Here is a 17,504-nt window from a genome sequence, read left to right on the forward strand (position 1 = left end):
GTTTGTGCTGCTGTTACTACACAGATGCTTGGCTCAGTTCTTAGCCCAGCCAATCGTGCTCCCAACACCATAACCAGGTTTCCGTGGTACGTCTTCTCTTTGCCTGCTGCTTGTCCTGGAGGTCTGCTCATTTTTAAATAAGAAAAGGACCTAGTTCTGACACCTCTCTAGAAAGTCTAAGAGGTAGGACCTTCTCTGAAAGGTCTGGATAGGTGCCTAACTGATAACATCATTTGAATAGTGAAAAGATTCCAGGTGCCCAGCAGCCACCTTCTCACTCCCTCCTTCCAGGATTCACTTTGATCAGCTGTGAGCAGTGCTGACTAACTGCACACAAAGGATTTGCTCAGTCATAAACAGCACCTTGCCTTTACTTTGAATATGTCTCTTGGCTAAGTAAACATAAACGTCCACGTAAGATTTCCCAGATAATTTCATTTTACTGTGACAGGGTGACAGGTGCCTCAGAGAAAATGTTATAATAGAGACTGTGATACTGCTCCTTGATCTCCCCTTGTGGTGTGCAGCTTTAAGCAAGTGTGAAGAGCAAAATGCCACAGAACTCTGTAATCACACATCAAGCTCTAAAAACAAAAGGTTTGTTCAAAGTGTACGTCACTGCTACAGTATTGTATTTGTGGAATATGATTGCTAGGTACTAACATGTAGAATAACATTGGTATTCTTCTCTTGTGGTTCTTGAACCCTGATCAGCTTTGCCTGTTTGGCTGCCATGTGACTCACTGTCATTTTATTTTTCCCTTATTATTTTAAAAGCAGCAGAATCTGGACAGCCCCCTTCCAGCTGTGTGGGTGTTCAGATAACACAGTGATGAAGCATCTGCACAGAAGCAGACCCCACTGCATGTGTCTGGTGACCTGTGCTACCCAGGCAGACAAGCTGGCAAGTTTCAGCCCTCCACTAACTAAGATCCCCAATGCAGAGGGTTTAGAAAATACTGCAACACAGCCTGCAAGGGTCCAGCTGCTAGCTCTGCTCCAGCCAAAGTTCTGCCAGTTCCTGTGCTTCATGGGATGGGCTTTGGTGTACAGCTGGCCCCTGGCAAGTGCCCACAGGTGTGGTGTTCAGCTTGGTTTTAAAACTCACTTGCCATAATTTACCTGAAAAGTAACAAGAAGCAGGATTCTCCCTTGGTTTCACTCCCTCTGCTTGCCAAAATGAAAAGGCAAAGTGCTGATGGAAATGAAAGATAAAACAGCTTTCTGGAGGAAGTTTGTCATGTTTGTACTTTTGATTAGAAACTTATTGCTGTTGGCTCTTTCCATCCCCTGCCATCATTCTACCAAGTTAGGACACACCTGTGTGAAACCAGGACTCAAGGCAAGAACGCATATGGAGCAGGACGCAGACTGTTTGCTTCCTCCTTGTCACCCAGACAACACTGAACAGAGGCTTTTGGATACATCAGACATGGGTTTAAATACAAAGTTAAACCTAAGATCTATCAAGGTATTTTCAGCTCTCTCTTTAAGTGTGCAAAATATGGCTGAACACAAAGTGAAAGCAGTGAGAAGCTGTGGTGACTCTCTTCTGACAAGCACTTTATGTACCCTGAAGTATTCTAATGGATAACCTCTGACAAATGAAAAAAAGTGTCATTATTCATTGAATTTTCCTCTTTTCCCTAGACATTATCTGTATTGAATCTATAACTCCCCATAGCAGTTTGAGACATGATTACTATTGAACCAAGAAAAAATGAACTAGTAAAAGCCTGTCCAATACTCTTCAATAGCTGTCAAGTTCTGACAGGGTTCAGTATTAGCTGAGATTTCCATTTAAATCAGTACATCTTCTATAAACTAGCTGGTTGAAAAAGAAAAAAAAATTTTTTTTTAATCATCTCCTACTAACTTTTAATTTGTTCATTCCCTGCTTCAAATTCACTGAATGGTCTTCCTATTTTATGCTTTTTACGGTTTTAAAAGAGATGGGGAAAAAGAACAAAGATTTTATGTTTGCCATCAGGTATCTGCTCATGGAAGCATGTTGTGATGCCCAAAATTAGAACTGCACTTCTGTGGGATGAAGGAGTGGGTAATGGTGAGTCATTCTTGTAATCAGCAGTGGTTCCAGCTAATGACAGGTGGGCTCCACTGGTACTGCTGACACTGCCCAGTGCAGCCACACAGGAGGGCAGCTCCTCTCCTCACCTCTCACCTTCACTGGGAGCATCATCTACTGCCCCACTCTGCATCTGTGGAGATGTCCTGGGCAGCCTTGCTTTTTGAGAACATAGATATCACACTTTGGCCAATGCATGAGATGAAGGATTTGGGTATTGCAGTAAAGTCAGCTCACCTGCTTAAAGTTATGTTGAGTGCTGGGCTCAGTTACACTTAGCAGTATATTCTTCTCCCTCCCTAAGAGGCTGCTTTTTCTTGTTGAATGCAAACAGATGTGGAGAGATCTATGATGACTCCTGCAATTCTTTGAGCAGAAATGCCTTTACATTCCATGCAGGTTGGTGAGAACAGAGCATCCAAAAGTTACGACCACGTACTCAGGACACAGTGGGTCTCAGGGCTGAAAATGAGAAGCAGCACATTGAGAAAGAAATATTTTTCATTCTCATGTAATCTGTAAAAGAAAATTAAAAAATAGGCCTCTCTGTGGATCATCTGTATTGTAAGATCTAAGTTCTATAGAAGTTTCCAAACAGCATTTAAGTAGTACTGTGCAAAAAAAAAAAAAAAAAGCATGGTGAAAACAGTAACATGCATGTAGAAGAGAGCTCAGTTAGAGAGGTGTGCTGCACATGGGGATGGTGCAGGTAGCATGAAAATGAACGTGGCTTTTGGCACTCTAAGGACCAGAGTGCTGGTGTGGGGGGAGATTCACATCTCGTAGCTCCTGCTGCACAGTCACACCAGGCTAGTTAAACCCAAGCTGGAGCCAGGGGGTGAAGCACAAAAAAATGCCCCATTGTCCCCCTGCAGGCAGCTAGAGCATGTCCAGGATGAAACACTAAGCTCAGAGGCCAATAACCCCTTCCTTCCAGACACATATGTGAGGCACCATGCCCAAGCACCACTCTCTGCTGCTTCACCATTGCACTCTGCTCCTCAGGGGCTGAGGCTTACTCTCTCTGTTTCCACTCATCCTTCCTCACACGCCTCTTGCTCAGTACAAGGCACTTTCAGAGCACCACGTTTCAGAATTGGGCAGCTCTCCCTCCCAAACATGTCCTGTTTAGTCACACATCACCTGTCAGTGCCAGCTTTCTCTGATCCTTCACTGCACTGCTCTGACAGCTAGCACAGCCCTGTGCACACGAACATGCTCCGGTTCATGAGGACGCTACACCAAATATTACAATGTACTAACTCTTACCTCAGATGGCAAACATGTGTCACCAAGGGACAATTTTGTAGAGGACAGATAGCTGTTGGTGACAGTGATATCTTCTAGCTCAGTGCACTGATCAGACTCTTTGATGACATTATAATTTAGGGCCACGCTATAATTAGCCGGTTTCTTCTCCCGTTTCTGCTGGCAGTTGCAGAGTTTCCTGAAGGCTGCTCTGAATTTCTGGGACATGAGATTGTAAATGACAGGATTGATGGCACTGTTTAGGTAAATACAGATTCTGCAGAATAGCAGGAACCAGTTTTCTTGAAATGGGCTGGAGAGAAAGGAATTGACCACGACCAATGTGCGGTAGGGCATCCACAGAAATGCAAATAGGATCACAACCACGGCCAGCATCTTGGTAACCTGGAGGAATACAGAGATAAATAGAATTGGGGCAGAAGGTTACTACCCATCCTGAAAGGAACATATGCATTCCTACATCTCTAAGGGCCAAAGCAAACCTGTGGTGAGACTCCAGCTGGGAGTTTCTGATCAGTGATTCAGAAAAATTTGCTACAGTAAGAAGGACAAAAAAAACCTGGCTCCAATGTCCTCCTAGTTTTTGTTAAATAACTCTTTCCAGGTGACAAACCAGTAAGCTAATAGTTGTAGACCTTAGACTTTGCAACTTCTCAAGCTGAGAGGAGGTATTAAATCAAATGGGAAAAAAAAAAAGAAAGGTCTAAAGTAATTGTTTCCAATCACATTATATCTCCTTCTTTAGGAGAGGATAGTCTGTGGTATAGTCTGTAGAGTAACTGAATTTGCTTGTCACCTGCAATGAGTAATCTAACAAACACTAGGAGGAATTGGGAGTTTGGATTTTTTTTTTTTTTTTGGTCCTTCCTCCTTTAGAAAATCTTTCTGAATCAAACACTGATCAGAAACTCCCAGCTGGAGTCTGTCCATAATTTTAGTCTGTAGAGTAATTGAACCTGAAGCCTATTATCTACTTTGATAGTCACTCTAAAAGAATTTTCAAAAGCCAAAAGTAATGGGGGAAAAAAATGAAATAATTTCTATTCCTCAAATCCTCAATATTTAATTAGATCTTCATTATCTGATGTTTACTCTGGAATGACAACTGGGGTTTACAGAGCCAGGAAAAAGGGATTATCAATAAAACTTGATTATTATAAGAAATTAAACCCAGTTTGTAAATTTGTTTTGAACAAAGAAAAGAAAAACCTTTGTGGATAACCAGAGGCCAGGATAACTGAAATGAAGTGAACAAGAAATAATTTTTAAAAATAGGGAAAAAAAAACTAAATAAAGTTTTTCTGTGGTAAATTATTTCATTCTAGTATGTATGGTATTCCTTAGTCTCTATGTTAAAGAAAGTTTGAAAGGTATTAATAAACAAGGTAGAATGTATAGTGAGGTGTGACAGAGGGATATTATGGTGGCACAGCCCCCTCTAAGTCAGGAGATGACTTTGTTACCTGTGTGCACGAACAGAATAGCATTGGCACTGATTTTAGGGAGCTATAACCTCTTATTTTGATTGTATTTGTTTGCCTTTCTTCTTGACATAAAACTGTTGATGCCTACTGACAGACTAGTTTCAATAAATTCTTTTTACCTTTGCTTTCTCCCTTATGGGAGAGCAGAATGAAAATATGGATGTCTCAGCTAGCTAAAAGGGTGGATTTTCCTCATCTCTAAACTACTTTTCATAGTATCAGAGTATATCAGAGGTTGGAAGGGACCTCAATAGAGCATCAGGTCCAACCCCCCCTGCCAGAGCAGGATCACTAAGGGTAGTCCGCATAGGAACGCATCCAGGTGGGTTTTGAAAGTCTCAAGAGAAGGAGACTCACCCTCACTGTAAAGAAGTTTCTCCTCATGTTGAGGTGAAATCTTCTATGTTCTAATTTGAACCCATTGTTCCTTGTCCTATCACTGTGTACCACTGAAAAGAGTCTGGCCCCCTCCTCCTGACACCCACTCCTCAGATATTTATAAACATTGATCATATCCCCTCTCAGTCTTCTCTTCTCAAGACTAAACAGCCCCAGGGCTCTCAATTTCTCTTCGTGGGGAGACGCTCAAGTCCCCTAATCATCCTCATAGCTTTTAAAAGGACCAGTCCTGTGAACATGGCTGCACGGAGCGAGGTGACCCAGTACTGACCTGCTCTGGCTGAGGAAGACTCAGGAATTCTCACCTGCTGCCTCCCCTCCCTCCAGCTCCACTCCAGCCTGTACCTCCAAATTGAGCACATCCATTCCCCTGAGAATAATCATTCAGCATGTAAAATAGCTCACATTTAAAGGAAGAAGTTAACCATTTGTGGAGCTTGGACTAACAATGGGGCTGAGCCCAGCTAGTAGATGTGCTGCATCATCTCCGGCATTCAGTGGATAATAGTCTGCACAGGCATCAGAGTCCTTAGCTCAGTGCTCAGCAGGAGACTCCTGCTACCATACTTGCCGATGATTGGCAATTTACATTTCTTCTGAGCATGTCTTTAACGAACAGTTGCTCAGAGAATTACTTACAACGGCACAGCTGTCATTTTGAATCCTGAATTGAACTCAGAAGCAAATTAATCTGTCAGAAAGAGGATATTTTAGAGTCATACAATTAATACATTACAGCAACGAAAAAAAGGCTGTTACTCTTCAAGTGGCTGCATTCTATACGCCTCAAAGACATGTATGTATGTAGTGTGCAAATTGTTAGTTGAATTTATGGATACTAGCAGCTTGATGTGTATTTTCCTTCTGTCTAACGCCACTAGCTTATACTGCTGTCATGTTCAGCTTACTGGGGCTGTGATTTAACAAGATCTTAGAACTGGCTTTTAGCACCATATAAAAAGATATTGTGATCACAGCACAAAGTGCCCTGAACTGAGACCAGTTCAGGACAGGTCGATTGCAGGTTCAAATGTGTTTAAAAATGCCAGTAGGCTTTATGCCTGGAAGCACGCAGGCTCCACTATGTGCTGGCCTTGACATACACTGAATACAAAGTAATGTGTGACTGCAGCTAAAAAAGAAATCTCTTCTCACCTCCCTCCTTGGGCTGGACCCCAAATTGAGTGTGTGGTCCATATCAGACTGCTGGTCAAACTGAAAAATAAGCATTTCTATGTGGAGCTGGTTTCCAGTTTGCTAAGGTCATGTATACATATGCTGCCATGGAGTCTACAGTCAGTGCAAGAGAAGAGGCAGAAGCATGTGCCCATGGATGGCACCTCTTTGGTGGCATTTCTGAGTGGATCAAGTCAGTGCAAAACAATGAGGAGTATTCGTAATTTTACATTGTCTGCAGTGCATGTCCTCCCAAAGCTGCCAAAACTACAAAAGCTCTCACAAGCCCTCTATTGCCAGGCAGAAATTCAGCTGCCTGACCCATCTGACCTGTAGTTGTTGTATCTCTGAGACTGACGGCGAGGCACTGAGTTGAAATAATTATTTATTCCTTGATAAATGCTCCCTAAGCTGACTCCAGATGCAGTGGATTCTCACCATCAGCTACTTCAGAGCATGACCAATGTGCAAATGACAGCAGCTCCTACAGGGTGCTCTGGCACCACTCACTCTGTCTTCAGTGTGGCCAGAGGTCCACTGCAGGCTGAGGCACTCATCACGGCTTCTGATGGAAAGATGCTGCAATTCTACCTTGGACTTTTTCACACCTAAATTTGCCTTTATAGATGAACACATCCTCTAAACAAGGGATTTGGGCCAAAGCTACTTTCTTATCCACACCAAAAACTTCGTTGGAATGGATGGGGCTGCACAGAAATAGCTTAGAGGAAAGTTTGGCCCACTTTGCTTAAGTAAACCGCCATAACCTTTTTCAAATCACTTCATATGAAACATAACTAAACATCATTTGGGATGGGGATAATGAGTCGATCTCAGGTGAGTGATAAGAGGCCAAACTTTTTAAGAACCTGCTTTTTATTACCTGCAACCATACACCAAAGCTCCCTGAAAGCAGCAGCCCTAGCAGCCTCATTCATTACTCAGTTGAAGGCAACACACACTAATTGCTCTTTTCTTGGGGACATGCTTTGAGCTAATCTATTTTCATGCCAGTTTCAGGTGTACTTTGATAGCAAAGAGATGAGAATGTGTTCTTGGCTGCATGCAACATCAAGCCCTATCTTTTGGGTTATGAGTATGTTCTGAAAAATATTTTAAATGTTTTTTTACTAAACAGATCCTCAATATTCTAATTCTAAACTAGTATTCTGCTCTTCCTTGCTGCTTTTAAACCTTGTCACTCTAAGGAAATGTTTTTATGAGACACTTTCACTACCATGGCAATCACATTTTGGTAGTTGCTTCCTTCTTTGAATCCTAATCTTTCTTAGACCAATAGATAAAAGAATAGTCATAGTTACTGAGTTACTGTGCACAGAATCACTCTGATGTTTTAAAGGCATGTAATAGTATCTTTCTTTCCTGTGCTTGGTGGCATTCATTGGAATATACAGAGATTGTATATGCCACACTGTGATTTTGTAATCCAAAAGAACTTGTACAATGAGGAAGAGGGTTAAATAAATAAAAGGATTAAAGTCCTGCCCAAGTGAAACCATGCAATATGATTGAGGACTTAATGCAAGTCCTACAAATGTTATCTTTTATTGCAGCTGGAATCTATGCTTACTCTGCTGTGAGAGAACAGAATCACAGAATGTTAGAGGTTGGAGGGGACACCCAGTGATCCCCAAGTCCAAACACCCTGCCAAAGCAGGAACACAGAAGGGTTTCTCTAGAGTACTTCATCAATGTCTAAGAAAGAACTTTCTCTAAAGGATAACATACCTGTTTAAATCAACCATGGAAGGACCTTAGAATATTTGATTGGACTAAACAACTAACTTTTTGAGATATGCCACTGGAAGAAAAGAAGCACTGTTAACAAAACTAAGCACTCACAGAGAAAAAAAAAGAGGCAGAAATAGCTTTTATCCATCTTACAGTCTGCCCTGTAATGAAACATTTAATGTTGGTTGGTGTTACTTGTCAGTGAACCTTTTTTTTATTATGGAATCTGGTTTTATTATGGAATGCCTATTATGGAATATGGGCTCCTCAATTCAAGAGAGATGTTGAGGTACTAGAACGTGTCCAGAGAAGGGCAACAAAGCTGGTGAGGGGTCTGGAACACAAATCCTATGAGGAGAGGCTGAGGGAGCTGGGGGTGTTTAGCCTGGAGAAGAGGCGGCTCAGAGGTGACCTCATTGCTGTCTACAACTACCTGAAGGGAGGTTGTAGCCAGGTGGGGGTTGGTCTCTTCTCCCAGGCAACCAGCAGCAGAACAAGAGGACACAGCCTCAAGTTGTGCCAGGGGAGGTATAGGCTGGATGTTAGGAGGAAGTTCTTCACAGAGAGGGTGATTGCCCATTGGAATGTGCTGCCCAGGGAGGTGGTGGAGTCGCTATCACTGGAGACGTTCAAGAGAAGACTGGATGAGGCACTTGCTGCCATGGTCTAGTTGATTGCTTAGGGCTGGGTGATAGGTTGGACTGGATGATCTTGGAGGTCTCTTCCAACCTGGTTGATTCTATGATTCTACTTTGAATAACGCATTTTCAATTGACTAAATGAAACCTTCCCCCCCCCCCGCCCCCCCTCCTCTTTTTTTTTTTTTTTTATAAAAAGCTTGGGAAAAGAATTCTTAAATTGGAGAAGATGGGAAAATGTGATCAACTGACTAGGGTGGACTGTTGCTGGGAGAACTGCAGGATGCAGAAGGGACCCAGGTTCATGGAAGAAGTTCATGGAGGACTGTCTCATGTGGGAGGGACATGCATCACAGCAGGGGAAGGCTGCAAGGAGTTTTTCTCCTGAGGAAGAATGAGCAACAGAAGCATTAAACTGACTGAGACTGACCATAACACCCATTCCCTGCCCCACCACACTGCTATGGGGGAAGAGGTAGGAAACCTGAGCACAGGAAGAGGAGAGGTCTGGGAAAAAGGTGTACTTACTCAGTTGCATTTATCACTGTCCTAGAGACCTCAAGCTGTTTAGTCTGGAAAAGAGAAGACTGAGAGGAGATCTTATTAATGTTTATAAATAACTGAGGTGTGGGTGTCAAGAAGAAGGAACTAGTCTCTTTTTAGTGGTGTCCTGTGATAGAACAAAGGGCAATGGATACAAACTATAACACAAGAAGTTCCACCTCAACATGAAGAAAAACTTCTTTACTGTAAGGGTGACAGAGCCCAGACAGGTTGTGGAAACTTCTCTAGAGACTTCCAAGACCTGTCTGGATGTGTTTCTGTGTGACCTGCCTTAGATGATCCTGCTTTGGCAAGGGGGTTGGACTCAACGATCTTCAGAGGTCCTTCCAACCCCTACCATTCTAGGATTCTATGATTACGTTTCCCCCAAATTGAGTCTGTCTTTTGCCCATGACCATAACTGGTGAGTAAGACCTCTCTGTGCTTTTCTCCACCCACAAGTTTTTTATTGGCTCATCATCCTTTGGCTCCCTTTCAAACTTTCCTGCCATCACACAGTTTTTACACTAGTTCTATGACAGCAATTACAGTTTCCCAGTGCTTCTTGAGGTCCAGGATTCCTCACACATTCAAATTATGTGTTTAGTTGGGCAGCTCCAAATTCAGTCTGCATTTTCTGGTGAGTGAGTAGAAATCAACTTCAGTTCACTGTTGCAGGACCTGTGATCATCCATCCACATGATCATATAGTTACTAAATAAATCTTAACATTGAATTTGCATTGAAGTTTCTTCTTTGGCTCTTAATCAAGTAAATGGGACTTTGATCTCTATGGACATAAGAGACATTCTTAATCATGATATCATCTTCTAATCATACTGACCCTTCCCCTGCTAAGCTTTGAAGTTCCAGCTACTGTGACCTGGGTTCAGCTGAAGGGTGTTGGAAAATTTTGCTTTCTCAACTTCCTTCCTATTTAACTTGAAGAAACGTGCACACCAGAACCATTTCATTCTGTTCTCTCAGGCTCAGTTTGGTTTTAAAACGATGCTAAGCACGGAATCAAACATGTATAGCGAAGTGATACTGATTTTCTTCTGCTGATAATTAATGGACAAAGAAAACCAAAGCAAAACACTTCCAATCTGACTGTTAACTATAACTGGGCACACTTAATGAAATATAACCTAGCCCACAGGTTTCAGTTGTGCATTTCAAAGCACGGTTTTAGTGCTCTTGTGAGCACTGGATGCTCCGGCAGATAGCTCAGTTAACCACTGAGGTCAGTGCCATCTCTGTAATAAGGGACAACAGTCCCTCTCATTAAACAGTAGCAATCTACATAAAATAAGAAGAATATAAAGTTCAACCCATCACAAAAGGGGGGCACTCAGCATGTTTGAAAATGTCCACAGCTTGGTTTTGCTTCCTGAAGGAACTGCGCAGTGCAGGGAGGTAGAAGCATCCAGCTTGGCAAAGTGACTCTCTGGGGTGCTGAGCAGTGGCTGCTGAGCGGTGTAAGCCAAATCGTTCAGCATGCAGTGCTGCTTCCCAAATCTCACATTGAGCTGCCTGACCCAGCTGGACCCTTCTCCTAAGACCCTTCTCACACCCCCAGCTGTGAAACATAGAATCACAGAACATTAGGGGTTGGCAGGGACTTCAAAAAGATCATCTAGTCCAATCCCCCTGCAGGGCAACGCACCCTGCTTATCTCAGCACTGCAGCTGACTGTGCAACCTGCTGCATGCTGTGTGAGTACCAGGCAGTATGGTTTATTGCGAGTAGCCATAAAACTATAATCTACTTGTAGAACTGCACATTGTAGCATTCATGTTTAACAATATAAGCAGAAGCTAGTCAAGCCTATGTCTCTGTTTTGAGCCACCGGTGCATAAAAACATTTTATGGAGGACAAGAATAACAAATATACCTAGCACTTCCAAACCACTTTTATCCAGAATTAGAGGCAGGAAAAGTAACAACTTAACTACATTTGCAGAATGACAGAGTGCCTCCTAAACTCCCAAGTTAGTTCCTTCTCTTCAGGTTTTAAAAATAACTCAAGAGTCACTTTGTATATTTGACAGGACAATATAAAGAAATTGCAGTTAAAAATGTTTTATTCTCTATTGACACTTCCTAATTGTTTGTTTGCGTTATTTTTATATAGAAAAGTAAATATTAGGGTTTTTTTAGTCCTTGCAGTATATAATAATGAATAGGGAAGAAAAAAACAACACATATTTATATGCACATGTATACATATCACAGAATTTCAGTTGGACTACTTAGCAAAAAAGGGAGAATATATTTTAACCCCTTCCACAAGTTTAGACCAAGGGATCTCTAAACCAAGTGAGTTTGGGATTTTAGAAAGCCATTTCAAACTGCTGTTCCTACCTGCCTTCGAGAAGCAATAGTGCTATTGAAACTTCTGTTAGTCATCTTGGAATTCACAGGCTTGCTTTGGTGAGCCACGTCATTCCTCCATGTCTTAGAGTTTTCTTTTGGGTCCGAAGGGATGCTGTTCAGAAACAGTATTCTAGCAATCAGGACATAGAGGACAGTCGCCAATACCACTGGCACAACATAAAATATGCCAAAGTCCATCATGTAGATAGGAGAGTAATAGCTCCTGGACACTTTATAGCCACAGGACACAGCAGTAGTGTCTTTGTAGACTATTGTATTAAGGTCTAGCAAGAAAAACCAGAGCATACAGTATATGGAAGTGAAAGCCCAGACAAAAAGAATGATCTTTTTGGCTCTTGAAAAAGTACACAGGAATTGAGCTTTGATTGGGTGGCAGATGGCTATGTATCTCTCAACGGTGAAGGCAGTGATGGAAAAAGAAGAAGCATTGATCCCTAGGTACTGGAGATAAGTAATGCAGAGACACCCCACATAGCCATATACCCAGGATCTATACAGGCTTTCTGTGATATTTGGTAGTCCTGCAGCCACAAGCACCATGAGATCTGCCACAGCCAGACTCACCAGATAGCAGTTAGTGGGAGTTCTCATGTGTTTGGTTCTGAGGACCACCAAAACCACCATGATGTTGCCCACGATGCCCAGTCCACAGATCAGGAGGACCAAGAGGATGGTAACCACTTGGTATTCAGCTGTAACAATCTCCTGGCTTGAAGGCAACAGCCCAGTTTGGTTCTGCTCGTCCCTTGTACCATTCTCCATCTTCATCAGCCCACTGCCACTTCTGCCCAACACTTGGTCTCAGCATGCGTTCTCCATGGTTCCCTGCAAAAGGGCGAGTGGAGCAGAGCATGGGTGAGTTGTAGCCCCAGAACACATTCTCCATGTAGTCATAGTCCCATTCCTGTACCGTCCTCCACTCTCCCAAAAACACCTGGACTTGCAGTCTTTGTAAGTTCAACTATCAGAGACAGGTTAATCCCTCTAAGACTCCAGCTCATTTGCACAGGTGAAAAAGCTATTTCCTGACAGTCAGGTTGAGGAATTCATGAAAGCACAGCCTGTGGAGATGGGAGCTCCCCCCCTGCAGAGGAGGTGGTGCAGAGAAAGCAGAGCGCTGCACTTCCAGCTGGTTGGAGACCTGCACAGGACTGAGCAGATCCAGCCCAGGCAGACTTCAGCATCACTGCTTTCCAGGAGGAGCCACAACTTACCGGGGGTGGAGACAGCAGCGGGAGGTGAAAGGATTTGTAAAGCCCCACAGGTCTTCTGCTGCAAGCTGCTTTCCCTCTGCTCTCAGATGGCTGTTTCACATATTGATCATATTGATCCACCCTGGCAAACAAAGGGGAGATTGACTGGCAACAAAAATACACCAATTTCTAAAATTCTGACTTCCTCCATGCCCTGTCCTTGTGAAAGCGATGGTAATTTACAGTTGCCTCCTGCTTTGTAGGGAGCTGTAAGAGTCCCTTCAGAGCTTTTTTTCCTGCTTTTGAAAACAGCAGGAAAAATTGACTGTCTTTACTTCATAGACAATTATCTTCAAAACCTCTCTTTCTATTGCTGTCATCACTCCTGAGCCCTTTCAGCTCTTTTTGGGATTGTAGCAGAGCAACAATATAACCAGCAGAGCACAAACTGCTTCTTAATGAGATCAGTCACACACGTGTGCACACACACACACACAGCATTACTGATCTACCACCGTTCCCTCAGTAAAGAAGTCTTCTCTGGCTCAGTCAGGTTGGGTAAAACCACAGAGAAATCAAATTCTGGTGGAAATATCTGCTTTAAGATGCACCATCAAAAGCTCTAGGGATGCAGCAACAGTATTCATAAACTTGGCTGCACCCTGAGGAAGATGCAGAGCTTTCTTGTTTCACTTGCTGGCAAACTTAGTGACTAAGTGTGGTAGTTTTAGGCTATGCCTTTAAAATTTGTGAAGATAATGTTGGGGATGGTGGTTGTGGAATTTCAACCCACCACACTAAGTGAGAGAAACAAGAGCAAACTCTTCTGCAGGGCTCCCTGAAAGAGCCCTTGCCAACTCCTCATTGCTGTCCTTCTTCATGTTGTTTCTCCTTATATTTTTGTTTTGAAAGGCTGAAGATTAAATCTACCTTAAAATCCCACCCTCCTTTTTTTTTTTTTTCCCCATTCAAGACAATTGTTTCTGCTCTTTGCTCAGGAAAGGTTAAAAAAAAATAGTAATTTGCACAAATGGAGAAGGGCAACTTGGATTTTAAAACTAATTTTGGTGTTAAGAGAGAGGGTTTGCATAGACACATGGTACAGTGTTTGCAAAATCAGGGGTTTACACAGACTGAAACAAGTGGTGATGACAAGAGAATGAGAGCTGGGAATTGGACTCAAGTAATTCCTGAGATTTGAAACCACTCAGTTAATTTTTCCAGTCATTTTTCCCATGTTCACACTTCAGGTGTGACCAGATAGGTTTCATCTGTAGACCTCAAAGCACTTAACAAAGCAAAGCAAATACCATTACTCCAGTTTAACAGATGAAGAAACAGGGGTGAAAAGAATCAGATCTGTTGCCAGTGGCCTAGCAGTGTCCTGTGGAAAATTCAGGTTACTGATTACTTGACCAACAGTATATCAATGGAATCTCATTCAGATTCTGATCCATAAAATCTGCAGATTCCACTAATCTGGACACAGCTGAAGGAGGAAGAAGGCCAATGCTAGAGCAATGCCTGGGTGTTGTTAAAAGGGTTCCTTCAAGACCCCTTCAAACTTCACAACATTTTATCCTTCAGACTGCAAAAATTTCTCCTTAGCAATCTATGATTTAAAGCTATGTTGCTACAGTGGGCATAGCCCCAGATGCTCAACCCCACAGCAAGAAAACACAGTAGGAGGGAGTGCAGGAGTAAGCTATCCCAGGTTTAGTGACAGTAATCAGGGTCCTTACAGGGTGCTGAATCAGTGTTCAAAACGGGAAATTGAGTTAGCTGTCAGGCTGGATAAACACCAGTGACTTTAGCTACATCAAAAGTTTTTGGCATCTCCATAGACTGATATTTCTTTCTGGGTTCAAATTCCTTTCTACCACACTATCCCACCATAAAGCCTTGCTCCTCATGTTTTCATGTGTTCTGCTACCTTATATAGGCAATGTCAATGGTCTGAGGAAATGGTGCATCTGAGGGTATGTGTTTGCAGTGCCAGAGGCAATGGTCAGCCATGGGACCATTGGATGTGGGATGCAGAGAAGCTGGAGAATATTTAAAAGCCCACATGACTTTGAAGTGAATATGAGAAGTCTAGAAAATGTATTATCTGATGCTTGCCTCATTCCTCCGCATCTGTTACTCTGTTACCGGTCTGTATCAGACAGAGAATAAACCATCTTGTCTCAGCCAGTAGTTCATTTTCTATGACTCTTTGCCAAGTGTTGCGTTTTGGTAAAGGAGAAAGTATGGAGTTGTCACTGTATGGCTATAGGGAAGGATATCTACAGGCAGGAGGCATCCAGAGTATTTTGTTAGTAGTGACTAACACCCTCTATGGAGCTTTTCCCTTTCCATTCAATACAGTACTTCTCCAACCTACAATATTGCTGCAAAATCTGTGGGAATTGCAGAAAGAATTTCAAGGCTCTAAATATATGTTCTGTGTAAATAAAGGATACTTCAACGTTAGTGTCATGGATGTGTCTCAGACATCATAGATGCATATTGCATGATACATTCAAATTATCTTTCTAACATGATCATCAGTCAGATCAGAAACTGAATCTGGGAATCCAAAAAAGACCAGAGTTTTCTCCCAGTAAATACTGTGTTAATGCAACAATCTGAATACACTGGCTAGATTTAAAAGCAGTTCAGCATTAATACATGCAAGCCCAGCAGCTGTGCCAGAGAAATTTTGAGAGCAGATGGACCAGAGATCACTGTGAAACTCTTCCTGCATATCTGTTACACCATTTTATACACATACCTATTGGTCCAGGCACTGACTGCTATTACATCTATGAACAAGGACAGATGTTAGCAAGTCAACAACAAGAGGTAGACAAAGAAAACCCCTAAAATACACTGACTTTTGCCACTACATTTCTGTTGGTACAACGCTTTGGGTAGGAGGGAGAGGGGGAGGTATCATATTGAGACACCCTGTGCTGTGTGCCACCTAGCCAACAATATTCTTGTCCAATTTTGTTCCCCCTGTTTGTCTCAATTAAAATGCAGCTCTGCTCACTTGAGGCACAACAAACCCGTAACAGTCTCGTAACGTCAAGCACACGCTGAGACGGAACAATGAGTCACTCTACCCCACTAGCTATAAACTATTCTTCATTCTATTTCTCTTGCTCAGAACATTTCCCTAGCTGGACTTTCCCCTTCTGAAAAACTGTCAGATTTCAGGCTTTATTACTTCTTGGCACTCAGGGTTCATGAAAAATCATAGCTGACTTGAATTCTTTACTCTTTGCTCACCTCTGAGGGAGCACTGAGGCTGCAGTTTGTGGAGAACATAAGTCACCATCAGGGATGTAACTTCAGTACCATCCAAAGGCTGATTTTTAAATTTCACAGCTAGCTACTGGCACAGTAAGCTCCAGATGCGTTTTGGACTCACACTTGATGCAATTAAATATTATAGCAACCTGTCAAATAGAACTTATTCTCCTGCCTCTGCTGCACCACATAGCTGTGGTTTTGTGATAATGTACTGAGCCTGTGGCAAAGTGTGTGATTTGTGGGACAAATTTTCACCTGGAAAAGCCTTTTACAAGTAAAGACTGTGATGGAACCAAACTCCTTTTCTGTGAGAGAAATCTCATTACCCAAGGCAGTGATCCTTCTTTCTAACCAATTTTTTTTGCTGATTCTTAACAGAGAACACCTCCACTGAAGTACTGCTAAAATCTAGAGTGGGTTTTTCAGAAGTACCCAAGTGATTTAGTATGTATTGATGACTTAGGGATTCCTACATGTAACTGGCAAATTCTATTCAATACAGGGACTTTTAACCTCCATAAAATTGAAAATCTTTATTAAAAGGTGAGTTTCTCTGTATCATCTTTATTTGCTTTTAATCTTCATGTTGGACTGGTGTCAGCCCAAGGAAAGTAACATGGTATTTGTAATTTAATTTTTCCAAAAAAATAACTGTCACAAAACACAAGAAAAACTAATTTGATCACTTGGCTTGATGGGAAATTTGGTTTATCTCTTGCCTGTCAAGAAGGTCACTGGATCCTGTGGTTTGTTGACTCGGACTTGGCATCGTGTGACAGAGGAGACTGGAAGGTCTGCTCTTTTCTTCACTGATTTCTATCAGCTCATGTGGAGACAAATTACAAGAGCTTAATGAAGCAGAAGGAATTCTGTAGAAGCAGCTCATCTGATCCCAAGCCATACAACAACCAGTGTTAAGAGAGGCTGGTATGAAATGGACTCTGTTCTCCCTTCAATCCTGATGTGTTTCTGAATCCAGTTCCCAACTGTGAGTGAGTCCAGTTTAGGACTTCCTCAGTGTCTGCCCATGGCACCAGTGGTGACAGTGATGGAATTGCTATCAGGCAGGCTGGGTTCAGTATTGATTTTGTACATATTTGTATACATATCAATTTATTACTGTATTTTCATTAAAACTCTTTTAGTTTCCTGTGCCTGTTCATTAAGTCTCCCTCCCTTCCCCTTTGGGAAGGTAGATGGGTTAGTAGAGAACGTCTTCCACTCTTATTGTGGCCAGCCAAGCCCTCACCCTCGACAGAGTTTTGTTTCT

The 17,504-nt window shown here is 42.4% G+C and overlaps 1 protein-coding gene across 1 annotated transcript; it reads right to left on the reverse strand.

Moving 5' to 3' along the window:
• Positions 1-3,334: 3,334 nt before the first annotated feature.
• Positions 3,335-12,506, reverse strand: TRHR (thyrotropin releasing hormone receptor). Its single transcript, XM_054385284.1, has 2 exons — positions 11,712-12,506; positions 3,335-3,739 (listed from the first exon to the last, which is right to left on the reverse strand). The coding sequence occupies exons 1-2, from the start codon at positions 12,504-12,506 to the stop codon at positions 3,335-3,337; spliced, it is 1,200 nt and encodes a 399-aa protein (XP_054241259.1).
• Between the last annotated feature and the right edge of the window lie 4,998 nt (positions 12,507-17,504).

The sequence above is a fragment of the Indicator indicator genome, chromosome 12 (assembly GCF_027791375.1).
Source record: "Indicator indicator isolate 239-I01 chromosome 12, UM_Iind_1.1, whole genome shotgun sequence".
Lineage (NCBI taxonomy): Eukaryota > Metazoa > Chordata > Aves > Piciformes > Indicatoridae > Indicator > Indicator indicator.